The sequence below is a fragment of the Prionailurus viverrinus genome, chromosome B2 (genome assembly GCF_022837055.1).
Source record: "Prionailurus viverrinus isolate Anna chromosome B2, UM_Priviv_1.0, whole genome shotgun sequence".
Taxonomy (NCBI): Eukaryota; Metazoa; Chordata; class Mammalia; order Carnivora; family Felidae; genus Prionailurus; species Prionailurus viverrinus.
The window spans coordinates 148928183-148948135 of record NC_062565.1 but is presented as its reverse complement, the minus strand read 5'-3'; the positions used below and the strand labels follow the sequence as shown (position 1 = coordinate 148948135).

Below are 19953 nucleotides of genomic sequence, written 5' to 3'. Positions count from 1 at the left end.
CAGGAAGCCAGGCACGAATGGCCGCCTCTAGCTATCTGGCTGTGTCTGTGGAACTGAGTCCTATTTGTAAAAAATATTTTCTCGAAACCAGGAGGCCGCAAACATTTTCTATTAAGGATCAGTTAGTAAGTATTTGGGGCCATAACGTCTCTGGCACAAGTCCTCAGCTGTGTTGCAGGGTGGTGACAATCCATTCAAGAATGGTGCGGTTGTGTTCCATTAAAACTGTTAACAGGGGCGCCCGGGGGGCTCCGTCGGTGAAGCGTCTGACTCTTGATTTCGGCTCAGGTCATGATCTCACGGATCGTGAGTTCGAGCCCCACATCAGGCTCTGTGCTGACAGCTGCGGAGCCTGCTTGGGATTCTCTCTCTCCCTCTCTCTCTGCCCCTCCCCTGCTCTCTAATTCTCTCTCGTTCTCTCTCTCTCTTTCTCATATGAATAAATAAATATACATTAAAGAAATAAAAATGTTAACAAAATAGCAGAGGGCTGTTTTGGCCCATAGTCTGCAGTGTGCTGACCCCTGCTCTAAATTCGTAAGGTGATAACTCCCATTTAAGTTTGTTTACTAGCAAGTTACATCTCTCATAACATACAGCCAAGTCCAAAAGAACGCTATTTTACCGAATTTGTTATATTTTTTCCTCTGCATCCGGTTTGTCTGTGTTGACCTGACCATGCTGGATTCTCAACACCGGATGATAAACTGAAAGCCCCCTAGAGACTGTCCTGAAAATCTCTTGAAAATGAAAGAACAAATTGGTTAGGCCGCGTTTGAAAAGATTTTAGCTCAGTACTTCCAAATGTCACACTGTCCTTGAATTTAGAAGCTAAGTGGCCCCATTACAGTTCCTTTGTAATGGAAGCATGTAAATCGCAAAACTCACTTGAGACTTATGATGGAATGTATAGTTCACTTTCTTCTGTGTGTGTGTGTGTGTGTGTGTGTGTGTGTGTGTGTGTGTGTTTTGCTCTCGAACGCTACCACAGGGAAGTGGACTTGTACACGGGCTACACCACGCGGAACATACTGTGCATGCCCATCGTGAGTCGGGGGAGTGTCATAGGCGTGGTGCAGATGGTCAACAAACTGAGCGGTAGTGCCTTCTCGAAAACGGACGAGAACAACTTCAAGATGTTTGCTGTCTTCTGTGCGTTAGCCCTACACTGTGCCAATGTAAGTGACGCTGTTTTAAATGTCTTTTTACTACTCCGTATCCACTTTGAACCCTTTTAGGTAAAGCAGTGGAAAGGTTTCTCCCCCCCGCTCTCCCCCGCCCCAGCATTTCCTTCATAACCCAGAAAAGTGATTCCTGGTTGTACATATTTCACGAGAGGTCTTAAAATGCTTTGGGGAAAAAAAAAAACTCTTCTAATAATTTGCATTTGTTTCAAGGCGAATCTGTTAAAAACAAAAATGAGGTTATGTAAAGGTGCAATGTTCAAATATAAGGTTTACCTGTCACGGTATCTACTGAAATGAGTAAGGAAATGTTGTCTAAACCCTTACTGTCTGTCATATGTCCTGCATCGGAGAGTCTTGTACAAAAGATGGCAGTGACTCCTGTGTTGACACCCCCCCGGGACAGTCCCACTCATGAGACCGCGTGGGGCACGTCTCAGCACGGTGGTCAGATTAGGGGTCAGTGCACTCGACCCCCCCACAACACATGTGCCCTGGTCGCTGAATGATCTATTAAGTGAGTTTCCGTTTGTTTTTTAGGCCTCGCTTTAAAATAGTTGAGATAAACATTTGGTATTAGGTAAACTCTGATAATCCTTTAATGATATTACTGGCATTTAAAAGTCCGGGAAAATTGTAACCTTTTACAAAGCTAAACCAATGTAAATGGGAGTCACCACCATACTGATGTGGAAAAGTGTACTTTTTGGAGATAGAACCTCGAGTTCCGTAGGGACAGCCACATAGCTGATGGAAACAGCTGAGAGATGATTAGGAACAAAAGTGGCAAAAAGCAGTACTCTGGTGACTAGGGACAACCTTATGCAACTCAGTGCTGTTTAGGAAGAACACCCCTCCTCTGCGTCACCCTGTGCCCTCTCACGGGGACCTCTCCTGCCACCCAGTTCATCAGAAATACATTAGTACAGCCGGCAAATACTTTTTGCTTTAAACATTTTCTGTACCTGTATTTCTCATAAATATATATATATATATATATATATATGTGTGTTTATATATATGTTTATATATATATTTATATATATATTTATATATAGACAGGCTTACATTTGTTTTCTTTAGTTTAAAAGTTGCAGAGAGGGGACCTCTGGGGGGCTCAGTTGGTTACGTGCCCGAGTCTTGATTTCGGTTCAAGTCATGATCTCACAGTTTGTGAGTTCAAGGCCTGCGTCAGGCTCTACACTGACAGCACAGAGTCTGCTTGGGATTCTCTGTCTCTCTCTCTGCCCTCCCCCCAAAATAAATAAGTAAACTTTTAAAAAAGTTGCAGAGAATATAATTTCTAGTATATCCTGAATATTGGTTTTTATCGGTTTTTTAAATTTTCTTTAGTGTTTTTATTTATTTTCAAGACAGAGACAGACAGAGCATGAGCAGGGGAGGGGAAGAGAGAGCCAGAGACACAGAATCTGAAGCAGGCTCCGGGTTCCCAGCTGTCAGCACAGAGCCCCACATGGGGCTCGAACTCACAAAACTGAGATCATGACCTGAGCTGAAGTTGGATGCTTAACCGACCGAGCCACCCAGGCACCCCCTTATGGGTTTTTTTTAAATGTTTCCAGTGGAATCTACTGTAGCAACTTGAGAACATTATAGTCCATTTAAATATATAACAATAAGGTCATATGATCGTAAACTCTAGCATCATTCTTTTCTCTCTCTGAATATGTATTTCTGTACCCCACAGAAGTTTGATCTAATGTAACATGTTTTATGCTTTAAAGTGTTTTATTTATTAAGATAAGCTAAAACATGTATAATAAGTGTTAAAAACTAATTTTGGCTTGCGATAGTATATATGTCATTATGTGATCAAAGTAACCATGTTACGAAATTTTGATAAATGATTATCAAAAGTAAAAAATATCAATTATTGGAAACTGTTCTATCCTAATAAGATGTCTGTGGCTTAAAAAAATGGTTAATATACCTATAAATACATTTTACCTATTTTAGACTGAAACTAAGCTTAGTGTAAGTTTTTTATACTTTTTATTTTAAAATAACTTCAGACAGAAGGCAACGTTACAAAAATAATACAAAGGTTCCCTCATACCATGACCTGTGCTCCCCAGTGTTGGTATGTTGCCATTTTTACCTTGATTTTCTTCTTTCCTTCCTTCCTTTCTTTCGTTCTTTTGTTCTTTTGTTCTTTCGTTCTTTCTTTTGTTCTTTCGTTCTTTCGTTCTTTCGTTCTTTCCTTCTTCTCTCTCCATCCCATTCATAGATGTTGTGTTTCTCTGATCTGTTTGAGAGCGTATTTTAGACAAAATGTCCCCTAACGCCCAAGTGCTTTTGTTTGTATTTTCTAAAGACAAGTACATCATCTCATTTTTCCACTGCGGAATTTCAGAGTCCAGAAATTCCTGTTGGAACCGTACAAGTTTGTTAGGACTGTCGTGACCCGCACTCTAGACTGGCTGGCTTAGACAACAGGAAGTGATCAGCCACAGTCTGGCAACTCCAAGTCCCATTGTATCAGTGACTTCGGTTTCTTCTGAGGCCTCTCTCCTTGGTCTCTAGGTGGCCCTCTTCTCCCTGTGTCTACGTACGGCCCTCCTCCTGTGCGTGTCTGGGTTCTGATCCCCTTTGCTCAGAAGGGCACGTGTCCTACCGAATTCAGGCCCAGCCTTTTGACCTCATTTTACCCTAATCGCCTCTTAAAGGCCCTGTCTCCAAACATGTCACGTTCCGAGGCACTACAGATTTAAGGTTTCACCATAGGAATTTGGGGACTAAATTCAGCCCCTGACCTATGCCAGGTATCTTACCTACAAACTTCTTCTTTTTTACGTTTATTTTATTTACTTAGAGAGAGAGAGTGCACGAGCAGAGGAGGGGGAGAGAGAAAGGGGGAGAGAAAGAGTCCCAAGCAGGCTCCGCAGCTGTCCGCGCAGAACTCGACATGGGGCTCGAACTCACGAACGCTGAGATCGTGACCTGAGTCGAAATCAGGAGTCCGACGCTTAACCCACTGAGCCCCCCAGGCGTCCCTAAACTACAGACTTCTTTAGCGTCCTTTCATCTGGACCCATTCCTTACTCTTGGCCTTTCAGGACCTGGGTATTATTTAAGCATATAGGCTGGTGATTTTGTAGAATGTTTCTTAATTTGGATTTGTCCGACGTTTCCTCACGATTATATTGAGGTTATAATTTTGGCAGGACTCTCGCAGGCTGATGTGTTCCCAGCGGATCCCCTGAGCAGGGACACATCCTTTGGTGACGTTCGCTTCCTCGTTTGGTTAAGGTGCTGTCGGACAGGTTTCTCCTCTGAAACGTTTTCCCTTTTTCTCACCATTTGAGAAGAGAGATTTTTTTTTTACCTAAGCCTCTGGAATCACTTCCTCTTTCTCTCTTTCCCTGAGATACGTATTGACACCTCCGCTCTTACGCCACAGAATTCCTTCAAGCCATCTCATTGCCATCGTTGGAACTTTCTTCTTTGACACTGAGAAACTCGATTCCCACTGTTCAACATCAATTTTATTCCTACTTGTCCCTTTTCTCTCCAAGGAGGCCTGAAGTATTGCTTTCATTAATAAGGAAATGACAGAAAGCATTTTATTTTAGCAATTTCTCTTCATTTGCATTCCACCTGAGCTAAGATATGGAAAAAGTTATTTTAAATGGTCGATCAAAAGTTATTTTAAATGATCGGCTGGAAATTTATTTCTGTCTACCTTCAATATTTTGTGAAAGCTTTAGAAACCATTATCAGATCTCATTAATACCATATTTTATATTTCCATTTGTTTTAGGAGGTTTTTATACTAGAGCAATTTAAGGAAGGGGTTAATTTGAAATGGGAGGTGGAAAAAAGTCATTTTTAGGTGAGTGTATGTGTGGAAGTTAAGGAGGTAGAAATCAGTCCTCTTAAGGTCTATCCGGGATTCCATGTGTTCCTTGAAGAACGCATCACTGTCGGTTTAAACACTCCTGAGTTGGGGAGGAGTTAAGATGGCAGAGAAGCAGGGGGACCCTGGGCTTTCCTCGTCCCTCAAACACGGCTCTATTGAGGTCAGATTTTTAGAACACCCGGGAAGTGGATCTGCAGAGTGGCCGAGGATCTCCACAGTTGGAGGGAGACTGCGTGACAGGTGGGAGGTACGTGGAAATGATTTGGGGGAGAGAAAGACAGCGGTGCCACGGAGGGGGAGGGAACCCTTTCCGTGGAGAGACAAAAGGGTGAGAGAGAGGGAAGGATTGGGAAAGTGTGGCATAAAGTTTGCACAAGGGGAAAACCTCTTTGGCCCACAGACGGGAGAGCGAGAAGTACTGAGTGTCCCAGTTCTCTTTTCCAAACAGCATCTGGAGCTTAAACTGTGAGGTTTTAGAAGTGCATGACTTTCTCCGGGGCGGAGCTGTGGCCTGTGCTCCTGGGGAGGAGGGAGCCGGCCCCGGAGTGTATAGGATCTCCGGAGCGTACTGGGAGAGAACAGTCCCCTTCCTGGAGTACTGTTGGAAGAGGGTTTATTGCCTCCCAAGGATAAAAGACCCTGCAGGTGCCATCCAAAGGCCTTCTGTCAGCAGGGGACAGAAGTGCACCCAGAGGAAATATAACCTTTGCTGCTTTCAGCGGTGCTACACCATAGATTCCGCACGCTGTGCAGGCGTGGGACCGTTTCTCAGGGACAGAGGACGTCGCACAGAGTGGAGAGGCTCGACTCCAGAGGAAGGAGGGCACATCCGTGCGGTGCCCCGTGCTTTTAAGACTTTGAGTTTTGAATCCCAGCCCTGTGCCAAAGATAAAAGGCAGGACAGTCGTGGCGCAGGGCGAGCTGACCGCCCTCGCTATTCCGTGAGGGCTGCCTGAACAGGGCAGGGTGTGAGATCCCTGTCCGAGGACCGGAGATTGGGGTGGCGCCATCTTACCCCCAACACCAACACGGTGCGGCCTCAGAGTGCAACACACAGGCCCCCGGTGGAGGCAGGACCCGTTTACGCCGAACCCCGCCCCGCCGCAGGCCTGCCAGCTGCTTATCTGTGGGGGCCAGACTGACCCTGAGCCAACGCAGCAGGCCTCTCCTGAAGCCCAGCACAGCCAGCACCTTCCAGGCCCCAGGTGTTCTGAAAATCAGCTCCTTCAGAACAACACCTACAGTTCTTTTCTTCTTTCTTCTTCGTTTGTACTTTTGGAATCAGGCTCCTAGTTTCTTGTTTGTTTTGTCATGTCCTTTTCTCTTTTTTTTCCATCAGGCTTTTTTATTCCTTTTTTCTTTTCTTCTTTTTTTCCTTTCTTTTTCTTTGGAATCAGCCTTCATGTTTTTTGATTCTCTGGGTTTATTTTTTGGCTCCCTTTCAATTTCTCTCTTTTTGGGGATCAGGCTTCCCCCCCCCCCCCGACACTTTTTTTCAGGGGTACTTCAACAAATGAAACACACCTCATTAAGGTTCAAACACTCCCCACTACAGGCGAGGAGCTCTGAAGTGGACTGACCAGCGGGAATGAGCAGTGGAATGCATATAAGATACACCAGAAACACTTCCTGGAGTGCTAGCCCTGGACAGTGTATGACGTCTTTCTCATATAGCAGTACTCTCAGGTGCAGGAACAATAACATGCTTTTAAAACACCCAAAAGAGTGGGATGAGGTGGCCTAGTGGTTAAGGTGATGGACTGCTAAAACACCCAAAAGACAGAAACTTAGCCAAAATGACAAGACAGAGGAATGCTCCCCAAAAGAAAGGTCGAAAAGAAATCACAGCCAGGGACTCGCTCAAAACAGATGTATGCAATATATCTGAACAAGAACTTAGAACAACAGTCATAAGACTACTAGCTGAGCTTGAAAAAAAAAAAAAAGCATAGAAGACACCAGAGAAACCCTTGGTGCAGAGGTCAAAGACCTAAGAACTAATCAGGATGAAATAAAAAATGCCATAACTGGGATGCAAAACAAACTAGACGTACTGACAGTGAGGATCAAGGAAGCAGAGGAAAGAATCATTGATACAGAAGATAAAATTATGGAAAATAATAACGCTTGAAAAAAAGAAGGAAAGGATATTCTATCACAAGGGGAGACTTAGAGAACTAAGTGATTCCATGAAACAAAACAATATCTGTATTATGAGAGTCCCAGAAGAAGAGCTGGAAAACAGGGCAGAGGATCATTTGAACAAATTATAGCTGAGAACTTCCCCAATCTGGGGAAGGAAACAGGCATCCAAGTCCAACAGGCACAGAGGACTCTCTTCAAAAATAGATCAACACTGTTGATCATAGTGAAACTTGCAAAATACAAAGAGAGAATTCATGGTGAAACTTACAAAATACAAATATAAAAAGAGAATTCTGAAAGTAGCTAAGGCCCAAAGGTCCTTCACCTACAAGGGTAAACACATATAGCAGACCTGTCCACTGAAACTTGGCAGGCCAGAGGGGAGTGGCAGGAAATATTCAACATGATGAATAGGAAAAATATGCACTAAGAGTCCTTTACTCAGCAAGGCTGTCATTCAGAATAGAAGGAGAGATCCAGACTTTCCCAGACAAACAAAAACTAAAGGAGTTCGTGACCACTAAAGCAGCCCTGCAAGAAATTTTAAGGGGGATTCTCTAAGTGGAGAAAAGAAAAGAAGACCAAAAGCAACGAAGACAAGAAAGGACCAGTGAACATCACCAGAAACACCAAGTCTACTGGTAACACAATGGCACTAAATTCCTATCTTTCAGTAATTCCTCTGAATGTAAATGGATTAAATGCCCCAATGAAAAGACTTAGGGTATCAGAATGGATTTTTTAAAAACAGAAAAAAAAGATCCATCTATGTGCTGCCGACAAGAGACTCTTTTTAGAGCTAAATACCTTCAGATTGAAAGTGAGGGGATGGAGAACTATCTACCATGCTTCTGGAGGTCAAAAGAAAGAGTCGCCATACTTCTATCAGACAAACTAGATTTAAAACAAAGACTGTAACAAGAAATGAAGGTCATTATATCGTAATTAAGGGGTGTATCCATCAAGGAGATCTAACAATTGTAAATATTTATGCCCCCAACTTGAAAGCACCCAGATATACAAATCAGTTAATAACCAACATATAGAAACTCATTGTTAATAATACCATGATAGTAAGAGACTTTAATACCCCACTTACAACAATGGACAGATCCTCTAAGCAGAAAATCAACAAGGAAACAATGACAGCGAATGACACACTGGAACAGAGGGATTTAACAGATATCTTCAGAACATTTTACCCTAAAGCAGCAGAATACACATTTTCCCCAAGTGTACCTGGAACATTCTCCAGAATAGATCATATCTGGGTCACAAATCAGCCCTCAACAGATACAAGAAGATCGAGATCATACCGTGCATAGTCTCAGATCACAGCGCTATGAAACTTAAAATCAACCACAAGAAAAAATTTTGGAAAGCCCTCAAATACATAGAAGTGAAAGAACATCCTGCTCAAGAATGAATGGGTCAATTAGGAAATTAAAGAAGAAGTTAAAAAAATACTTGGAAGCAACTGAAAATGAAAACACCACAGTCCAAATCCTTTGGGATGCAGCAAAGGCAGTCCTAAGAGGGAAGTGCATTGCAATTCTCAAGAAGTAAGGTCCCAAATACACAACCTCACCTTATACCTAAAGGAACTAGAAAAGCAGCAAATAAAGCCTAAAGCCAACAGAAGAAGGGAAAAAGTAAAGATTAGAACAGAAATAAACGATATGGAAACCAACAAATAAAAACCCAGCAGAACAGATCAATGAAACTAAATGCTAGTTCTTTGGAACCATAAACAAAATTGATAAATCCCTAGCTGTACTTGTCAAAAAGAAAAGAGAGGACACAAAAAAATAAAATGGTGAATGAAAGAGGAGAGATCACAACCAACACCACAGAAATACAAATGATTATAAGAGAATACTGTGAAAAATTACATGCCAACAAACTAGACAATCTGGAAGAAATGGAAAAACTCCTAGAAACTCAAACAGTACCAAAACTGAAACAGGAAGAAATAGACAATCTGAACAGGCCCATAACCAGCAAAGAAATTGAATCAATTATCAAAAATCACTCAAGAAATAAGAGTCCTGGGTGAGATGGCTTCCTAGGGGAATTCTACCAGACATTTAAAAGAGTTAATACCTTTTCTTTTCAAACTATTGCAAAAAATGGAAATGGAAGGAAAGCTTCCAAACTTATCTATGAAGCCAGCATTACCTTGGTTGCAAAACCAGACAAAGACCCCTCTAGAAAGGAGAATTACAGTCCAACATTCCTGATGAACCTGGATGCAAAAATTCTCAACAAGATATAGGAAACCTAATTTTACAGCACATTAAAAGAATTATTCACCATAATCAAGTGGGATTTATTCCTGGGCTGCAGGGCTGGTTCAGTGTTCACAGATCAATCAACCTGATGTACCACATTAATAAAAGAAAGGAGAAGAACCATATGATCCTCTCAATAGATGGAGAAAAAGCATTTGACAAAGTACAACATCTTTTCTTAATAAAAAAAAACCAAGAAAGTAGGGATAGAAGGAACATAACATCATAAAGGTCATGTATGAAAGACCCACAGCTAATATCATCCTCAATGGGGAAACACTGAGAGCTTTCCCCCTAAAGTCAGGAACATAACAGGGATATCCACTTTCACTCCTGTTGTTCAACATAGTACTGGAAGTCCTCGCCTCAGCAATCAGACAAGAGATTGGCAAAGAAGAAGTCAAACTTTCATTCTTCGCTCATGACATGGTGCTTTACGTGGAAAACCTGAAAGACTCCCTCAGAACGCTGCTAGAACTAATATGTGAATTCGGCAAAATCAGAGGATAAAAAATCAATGTACAGAAATCAGTTGCATTTCTATCCACCAATAATGAAGCAGCAGAAAGAGAAATCAAGGAATCGACCCTATCTACAGTTGCACCAAAAATCGTAAGATACCTAGGAATAAACCTAACCAAAGAGGTAAAAGATCTGTACTCTGAAAACTATAGAAAGCTTATGTAAGAAATTGAAGACACAAGGAAGTGGAAAAACATTCCACGCTCGTAGATTGGAAGAAAAAATATTGTTAAAATGTCGATACTACCCAAAGCAATCTATGTCTTCAATGCAATCCCTATCAAAATAGCACCAGCGTTCTTCACAGAGCTAGAGCAAACAATTCTAAAATTTGTATGGAACCAGATAAGATCCCTGATAACCACAGTCATGTTGAAAAAGAAAGCCAGAGCTGGAGGCATCACAATTTTGGACTTCAAGCTGCATTACAAAGCTGTAATCATCAACACAGTGTGATACTGGCACAAAAACCGACACCTAGATCAGTGGAACAGAAGAGAGAACCCAGGGGCGCCTGGGTGGCTCAGTCGGTTAAGTGTCCAACTCTCGATTTCCGCTCAGGTCATGATCTCCCGGTTTGTGAGTCTGAGCCCCTCATTGGGCTCTGCACTCACAGTGCAGATCCTGCTTGTTATTCTCTCCCTCTCCCCCACTCCCTCTCCCCCTCCACCACTCATGCCGTTTCTGTCTCTCTCAAAATTAAACTTTAAAAAGGTTAAAAAAAAAAAAAGAAAAGAGAACCCAGAAATGAACCCACAAACGTATGGCTAACTAATCTTTGACAAGGCAGGAAAGAGTATCCAGTGGAAAAAAGACAGTCTCTTCAGCAAGTGGTGCTGGGAAAACCAGACAGCAACATACAGAAGAATCAAACTGGACCACTTTCTCACACCGTACACAGAAGTAAATTCAGAATGGATTTATGTTTGAATAAATAAGACTCAACCTAATAAGACCTAATAAGACCCAACCTAATAAAACCTAATAAGATGGATTGCTATCCATCAAAATCCTAGAGGAGAAAACAGGTAGCACCCTCTTTGACCTCAGCCACAGCAGTTTCTTACTAGACATGTCTCCAGAGGAAAGGGAAATAAAAGCAAAAGTCAACTGTTGAGATTTCATCAAGATTAAAAGCTTCTGCACAGCAAATGATGCAATCACCAAAACTCGAAGGCAGCCAACAGAATGGAAGATATTTTCCAATTACAAAGCGCATAAAGGCTTAGTGCCCAAAATCTATAAAGAGCTTACCAACCTTAACGCCTGAAAAACAACACAAATAATCCGATGAAGAAATGGGTAGACGACACGTACAGACACTTTTCCTAAGATGTCCAGATTGCTAACAGACACATAAAAAGATGCTCAAAATCACTTCTCGTTAGGGAAATACGAATCAAAACAATGAGACGCCACCTCACACCTGTCAGAATGGATAAAGTGAACAACTCAAGAAACAATAGACGTTGGCAAGGATGCGGAGGTAGGGGGACTGTTTTGCACTGTTGGTGGAAATGCAGATCGGTGCAGCCACTCTGGAAAACAGTATGGAGGATCCTCCAAAAAACAAAAAAATAGAACTATCCTACAACCCAGCAACTGCACTGCTTGGGGTACAAAAGGATACAAAGGGGCACACGCACCCCAATGTTTATAACAGCACTGTCCACAAGAGTCCAAGTGTAGAAAGAGCCCAAATGTCTGTCGATAGACAAATGGATAAAGAATACGTGGGGTACATCTACGTGCATATGTACACACGCACAATGGAATATTAGACGTCAAAAAGAATGAATCTTGCCATTTGCAACAATGTGGATGGAACTAGAGGGTATTATGCTAAGTGAAATGAGTCAGAGAAAGATAAATATATGGTTTCACTCATGTGGAATTTAAGAAACAAAACAGATGAACGTCGGGGAGGGGAAAGAAAAGTAAGATGAAAACAGACAGGGAGATCAATCGTAAGAGACCCAAATACAGAGAACAGGCTGAGGGGTGCTGGAGAGGAGGCGGATGGGGGATGGGCATTAAGGAGGGCACTTGCTGGGATGAGCCCTGGGTGTTGTATGTAAGTGATGAATCACTAAATTCTCCTGAAACCGATATTACACTGTCTGTTAACTAACATGAGTTTCAATAAATTAATTTAAAAACAAAACAAAACAGGGCTCCTGGGTGGCTCAGTCGGTTGAGCGTCCGACTTCAGCTCAGGTCACGATCTCACGGTTCGTGAGTTCGAGCCCCGCGTCAGACTCTGGGCTGATGGCTCAGAGCCTGGAGTGTGCTTCCGATTCTGTGTCTCCCTCTCTCTGCCCCTCCCCCATTCATGCTCTGTCTCTCTCTGTCTCAAAAATAAACAAACATTAAAAAAAAAATTAAAACAAAACAAAACACTCCTGAGTTGATTCAGCCACATTATTAACGGCTGGCCCGGCGAGTCCCAAGGTCTTCAAACCCGCAGGGTGTTGCATCATAAAACCCGGGTGCAAACGTGATTAAATGTTTATACCACACTAAAACCAGATTTACACAAGAAAAATAACACTCCTGAAAAGTCGTGACTCAGTTCACAGGCAGTCTATCTTTCCATTGATTTTTTTTTTTTTTTTTTTTTAGGAAATTACTTACGGTCCAAGTTGCCAAACTATGTGATGCAGTGGCAGCTCTCTGTGGAGTTTGTGACTGTTTTTTGTTTTGTTTTGGTTTTTTTACTGCAATATTTCTTCTCACTAAAAGTTATAAAAATTATATTGTTTGGACACGTTCTCCAACTCAAAACTAACAGCCTCTTTATCTGAACCTGCTCCAGGGTGACTCCTGTTCTCCACTTCCCTTCCTGGCCTTCCTGCCTGAGGGATTCTTGGAGCTGAGTTTATTTCAAAAGTGCTCCTATTCAGAAAAAGACCAACTCACATGTCTTCTTTAAAGTAATAGTTCTTTTGTTAGTTGGAGCACAAATCCTTCCAAATAAAAAAGAAGACTGTTCCCAGTTTCGGTAAGACAGCCGCTGGTTTCTTTACAATGGGGTTTTCCAGAACCTTCTTCAACTAAAAAGAGTGGTCCACAGACCACGAGAGTAGAGGCTAAGACCTGAATCCGGTCTTTGTGCTGGCACTGACATGATTTTTTTGAGCAAATTTGCTTCCGCATTTGAGCATTCTTCCCCCAACCATCATACGAAGCTTAGGAAAAACACCTTGTAGTAAACCCTGTCCTAAGCATTAATCACATCTGTGGGCTCCTTGTCTTTCCCTCAATGTTCTATTTGTTCCTAGAGGATATACATAAATTTTGATTAAGATCATAAATGTGAAAAGCTTTGTGCTACTGGTACGAAGTACTTTTTTTTTTTAAGTTTATTTTGAGAGAGAGAGAGCACGCAAGCAGGAGAGGGGCAGAGGGAGAGGGAGAGAGAGGATCCCAAGCAGGCTCTGCACTGTCAGCATGGAGCCTGACGTGGAGCTTGAACCCGTGAACCCTGAGATCGTGACCTAAGCTGAAACCAAGAGTCTGACATTCAGTTGGCTGACCCACCCAGGCGCCCCAGGATGAAGTACTTTTTAATGGTCTGCTGATACAGAGTCAGATTAAGTATGTCGGTCCTAGAAATTTTTAAATACTTCTGCTCTTGAAATTATTCTGTGTTTCGTACATGAAAAGTGCTTCCTTATTATTATTATTTAAAAAAAATTTTAATGTTTATTTTTGAGAGAGAGAGAGAGAGAGACGGTGCAAGTGGGGGAGGGGCAGAGAGGGGGGAGACACAGAATCCGAAGCAGGCTCCGGGCTCCGAGCTGTCAGCGCAGAGCCCGACGCGGGGCTCGAACCCTCGAACTGGGAGATCATGACCTGAGGTGACGTCAGATGCTTAACCTACTGAACCACCCAGGCGCCCCTGAAAATTGCTTCTAACAGTGAACATGATAATAGAACAGCATATCTTACTGTTGTTTGGCTCAGTCGTCTTTGATTAAAAGTTTTGTCCAAGAGGCAGGGCACATGGGCCGTATGAACACTCCTATTCTTTAGCTCTCCTGTGCTTCCTTTTGATTACACCTCTTGTATCATGCAGGGGGCATACCTCTGACTGGCAACATCTCCATTTCATTAATAGATAATGCTCATACTGTTAGCAGGATGGTAACAACCACTTTAAAAAAGCTTGAAAGCTCTTTTAAAAGTAAAAGAGTTAATTAATTTAGTCACGCATATTATGCTTTCAAGTAAATAATTTGATAATGATGCCGAAAGCCAACAGGATAGCGATAATACCTGTTCCATCCTCTGCCTAGAGAAGGCAATCCTTTAAAGCAGGTTAGATCTTCACAGTTTGGATCAGAAGCCATTTGCCATTAAAGGAATGTGGGGGAAAAATCATTATTAAAATGAAACCAATTGGCTAGGGGCAGATTTAATAAATGGCTTAACCTGTATTCGTTCCTGAATTCACCAACCAAGCAGTGAGTATCTTCTCTGTCCCGGACGGTGAATGTAAGATCATCATAGTAAGAACCACTCTTAATTCAGTACGACACTTACTCCATGACAGGTTCTGTTTTGGACATTGTACATACAAAAACCACAGTCTCAGGCCAGTCCAGAGTGAGGCTATTATCATTTCCATCTGGCACAGAGTTTAAGCAATTTGCACAAGGTCACACAGCAGCACGTGTATGAGAGAGCCAGGGTCTGAATGCAGGTAGACCTTTCACATGACACTGCCCTTCCCTGAGACTGCTGAAGGGAGAGACAGACAGTAAGGCGTGTTTTTAAGTTTTCTATACAAGATACAGAGTAGATGGTACCTAAGAGAGTGTGAAATTTTGCCGGAATGGGGGAAAGTTCAGGAAACACCTTCACAGACAATGTAATGTAAATGAGAAGGCAAAGATAGGATGAATCAAATAGTTTGGAATAAGTTGGTAGAAAGTTTAATAATTCGTGGTGTACTTCAGAGGAGAATTGCGTAAGTTGAATTTGTGTCTGTAGATGATGAACTGAATGTTGGGTACAACACTTGAGTTTTTCATACCTCCAACAAAACTTTTCTCAGAAATACCCGCCAAGGGACGCTTGGACTCAGTTGGTTAAGCGTCTGACTCCTGATTTCTGCTCAGGTCATGATCTCACCGTTCCTGGGACCGAGCCTCGCTTGGGCTCAGCAGTGACAGTGTGGAGGCTGCTTGCTTTCTCTCTCTTTCAAAATAAATTAATAAATATTAAAAAAAATACCCACCTAAAATTTACCTATCTCTTTGTTTGTAGGAACATGGTAACACCCACTTTTCCCCCCTCTAACATCCTTAACTTGAATTCTCTTAGAAAAAAATGACTGAATAAAAATTCTGAGACTGCATCTTTTAGGTAACACGAAATAGGTAACACCAAATAGAAACCTTTTAATCCTTTTCCAAATCTACAAGTGTATAGGTAACGGGTTTTAATGGACTTAGATTTTGGGGGGGCTCTAGGACTACAAGGCTTATAAATGATATGCTCATTTATTCGTTCCCCAAATAGGAGCTGAACGTTTGAACGTGTTAGGTCCTATGCTAGGTACAGATTAAGAATTAACTGACCCTGAAGCCTAGGTGGTTTCATGTCCCACACGTGTGTCTGTATTTGTTGAAGCCGCAAGGCGCTGAGTACAGGCAGTTTCCATTCTTGTGTTGATTTTCAAGGCATCGCTTTCAGATGTGCAGTTTTTCTTTCACATTTGACACTATCCCTCTGCCCTTTTAAATCATTCTCTGATCACTTTTTGAGTTGAAGGTTGCTGAATATTATTCTGTCTCAAGCTGGAAATCAGAGAGATGTGCATTTTATTTTTGCTGAATTTTTAATTTTTTAATGCGTTAACTTTAATTTTTAATTTTTTAACGTGTTAACTTTAATTTTTTTGCTTTTCTAAATATAATTTATTGTCAAGTTAGTTAACATACAGTGTATACAGTGGGCTCTTGGCTTCAGAAGTAGATTCCCATGACTCATCGCTTCCATACAACACCCAGTGCTCATCCCGACAAGTGCCCTCCTCAATGCCCATCACTCATTTTCCCCTCCACCGCTCCGTCACCCCTCCCATCAACCCTCAGTTTGTTCTCTATATTTACGAGTCTCTTATGGTTTGCCTCCCTCTCTGTTTGAAACTCTTTTCTTTTTCCTCTTCCCCTCTCCCATGGTCTTCTGTTAAGTGTCTCAAATTCCACATATGAGTGAAAACATACGACATCTGTCTTTCTCTGACCTATTTCACTTAGCATAGCAGTCTCCAGTTCCATCCGCATTGTTGAAAATGGCAAGACAGACACATGAAAAGATGCTCAAAATCGCTCATCATCAGGGAAATACAAATCAAAACCACAATGAGATACCACCTCTGTCAGAATGGCTAAAATTAACAACTCGGGCAACAACAGATGCTGGCGAGGATGTGGAGAATGAGGAGTCCTCTTGCACTGTTGGTGGCAATGCAAGCTGATGCAGTCGCTCTGGAAATCAGTGTGGAAATTCTTCCAGAAAGTAAAAATAGAACTACCCTACGACCCAGCAGGAGCGCTACTAGGAATTTATCCAAAGGATACAGGAGTACTGATTCACAGGGGCACATGTACCCCAGCGTTTAGAGCAGCGCTTTCAACAATAGCCAAATAATGGAAAGATCCCAAACGTCTATCCACCGATAAATGGATAAAGAAGATGTGGTGTATATATATACAATGGAATACTACTTGGCAATGAGAAAGAATGAAATCCAGCCATTTTAAGACCATTGCTTCCAACTTACCCACTTTGGTCCTTGAGAAATTTGGCTTGCTTTTGAGTGTCTATTTCCTAAACTAACGAGTAGCAATAACACCAAGCATGGGCTTGCCGTTAGGACTAAATCAGGTAGTGTAGGTAAGGTTCTTAGGACGTGGTTCTCAACAATACTCCCTTTGTGCTTAGCTCTAGTTAGTCATGATATTTGTGTTTTGCGAATAGTCATCGTAGTCCGTTTCATAAAATCCCACTTCATTGCTACATATATAGCTGGTGGGTTGTTTCCATGGGCTAAGCTGCTTTTTTTTTTTTTTTTAATTGGTATTTCCCTCAGTTTTTACTGGACAGTAGCAAGAAAGAGCTAACAGAGGGAGCTTTGAGGCCTACCCTAAGAGAAAACCTGTACGTTGACAGAGTAAGAGAAGTCAGCGAATCTTACAGGACATCTCCATTTTCCGCACAACGAAGCGTGTCAGGACACACAGCTTGGGTCACTTTTCTTGTGACTTAATTCTCTTTGCTTTCTTCTAAACGAAACTGTCCTTGTTAGTAGGAGCATAACACCAAAAATAATATAGATTTGTGTCTGTACATGTTTTTTTTCTGCTCCCCTGTTGGTTTTTCATCAAGCAAAGGGCCTGGAGAATAATATTGTCACACTTGCAAATCTCAGCGTGGAAAGGTTTCTTTCTGGGTTGTCTTATGATAGTTTGTTTGGGCCTGGCTTGAAGAAAGACAGCATCTTAAACACATCTCCCTAGGATCTGGTCAAGAAAAAATAATTCTCATTCCTTTGCCTTTTTGGTGCTTGTGGCTTCCGTAAACCAGAGGAGCTTTGTAGGCATAGGAAGTGACGTGCCCAACGGTACATTTTTGCCACAGTATATTTTTAATCTCTCCATTGTCTTTCGTTAACTCAGATCTTAGGATTACCCATCTATGGATTTGGCCTTGTGTTGGTCTCTCCTTTGTTGAATTTTTTTATTCATTTTCTTAATCATTTGATATTTACGTACTTACTCAGATTCATCTGGAAATATTTCCTCTGTGGGAGACCGGTATGCGCAGGGCCGTGTAACTTTCCCCGTGTACCCCAAGTGTTCGTTGTTCTTAGACCAGTTTTGTTTGTTACTTTTTTAGCTCAAAATTATAATATTATATGCCAACAGTATACACTGAGAAACGCCAGCTACGTAAGCTACAGGTCGAGTTTTCATTTCTTCAATGGGGAGGGACTGTTTTCCAACACAGTCTCACACAGGCTTCTCTTCTCTTCACAGAGCTCTTAATTCAGCAGGTCCTCTCGCAGAGCACAGTCAAGTCTGTCTTCCTACACAGGCCTTCAGATCCCAGAACCATGAGCCACAAGCTCAGCCGGGCTGATAGCCCTCTGGTCCCCTGGGTCTGATAGCCCCGTGGTCCCCTGGGTCTGATAGCCCCGTGGTCCCCTGGGTCTGACAGCTGCGTATTTCATGCTGCCAAGTAAATAGTCATTTATCAGTTAGGTTATTTACAAATATTTGCTTCCAGCGTTTGGCTTGTCTTGTTATTCTCCGATCAGTTTCTTTCTAAGAGCAGTTCTTAACCTTGAAGAAGTCCAATTATTAGTTCTTTTCTTTTTATGATCATGCTGTTTAGCACTGTATCAAAGAAATGTTCGCCTAACCTAAAGTCACAACGATTTCCTCCTATGTTTTCTTCTCGAAGTTTAGGTTTTACATTTAGGTCTGTGATCCATTTTGAGTCAACTTTGTATAGGGTGCAAGGTGAGGGTAGTCGTGCATTTATTTGCGCGTGGGTGTCCGGTCGGCCTGGCACCGTCTGTCACCTTTACTGTCCTTTCTGCACCACCTTGCCCCTGCGCACCTGTTGAAAACCAGCTGACGTTTAAGAGCATCGTGGCCTCTTGACAGATCGACCCCCTTTATCATTCAAAATTATCCTTCTTTACCCCTGCTAATAGTCTTTGCTCAAAATCTCTGATCTCATCTGATAGTAATACAGCCACCCCGGCTTTCTTTTGAGTGGCATTAAATGGTATATAATTTCCATCACTTTACCTCATCTGGGTCTTTATTTTTAAGGTAGGATTTTTTGGTAAAACGCATAAGATGGGTCTTGTTTTTTATCCGGTCTGGCAATTTTTGCCTCTTACCCAGAATGTTTCAACTATCACATTTTATGTTTAAGGATAAATTCCCCGTCTTGTTGCTTTCTGTTTTCTTCTTTATTCCCTTTTGCCTCTCTTCCTTCCTTTAAAATGGAATGTTTTTTTTTTACGATTTTAATTTATGAAACAGCTTTTAACTTACTAAACTCTTCTCCATGAAGAGTTCTTTAAGTTTCATAATGAACCTGTTCGATAATATATAAAGATGCAACTAATTCGTTTGCAGGATTAACTGATACTCACCAGGGGAGATGGAAAGTTATGTGAATTTAAGCCAAAAATATTAGTGGCTAGGGAACAAAGCTCCAAGTGTGATGTTTAAGAACAGCCAGTACTACGTTTATTCCATTTGGATGGAACTGCGTAGTTTTCGGCATATCTTTTTCGAATAGTATAACTCAAAATCTAAGTATTGAAATAAATCAAACTGAACCCAGACCTTAACATCACCGTGGCACAAATTATTAAAGAAAAAGCTTGACAACTGACAACATACATGTAATTCGTGCTTTCATTTTAAAATATGTCATTGTTTAAAAAAAATAAAAATAAAATATGTGATTGTTTAATAAGAACAAAAAGTCTTATTCAGTAATAAAATATTAAAAAATACATACTTTCTATTTTTTATCTTTTTAAATTTCTATTTTAGTATAAACAATATATCCACACATTGTATGTGCATGTAATTGCTAAAGGAGTATACATTTATTAGGCATGCATCTCTAAAATTCTTTTACTGATAAAGGACTTCGCGATTAAACATTGTCGAGACTGCGTGGACCCGAGGACTTTGACGTCACCAAGAATTAAGATAAATATATATTTTTTAATCTTTATTTATTTTTGAGAGAGAAAGAGAGACGCAGAGACAGAGTATAAGCAGGGAGGGGCAGAGAGAGAGGGAGACACAGAATCAAAAGCAGGCTCCAGGCTCTGAGCTGTCAGCACAGAGCCCGACAAGGGGCTCGAACCCACAAACTATGAGATCAT

The 19953-nt window shown here is 41.6% G+C and overlaps 1 protein-coding gene across 3 annotated transcripts in view; it reads left to right on the top strand.

Moving 5' to 3' along the window:
• The window catches only part of PDE10A (phosphodiesterase 10A), a 348967-nt gene that overhangs the window by 285035 nt on the left and 43979 nt on the right, over window positions 1-19953 (top strand). For all 3 annotated transcript variants that reach the window (XM_047859675.1, XM_047859674.1, XM_047859676.1), the window contains exon 13: window positions 992-1178. In XM_047859675.1, coding sequence (XP_047715631.1) covers window positions 992-1178 — 187 coding nt within the window. The remainder of the gene's footprint in view (window positions 1-991; window positions 1179-19953) is intronic.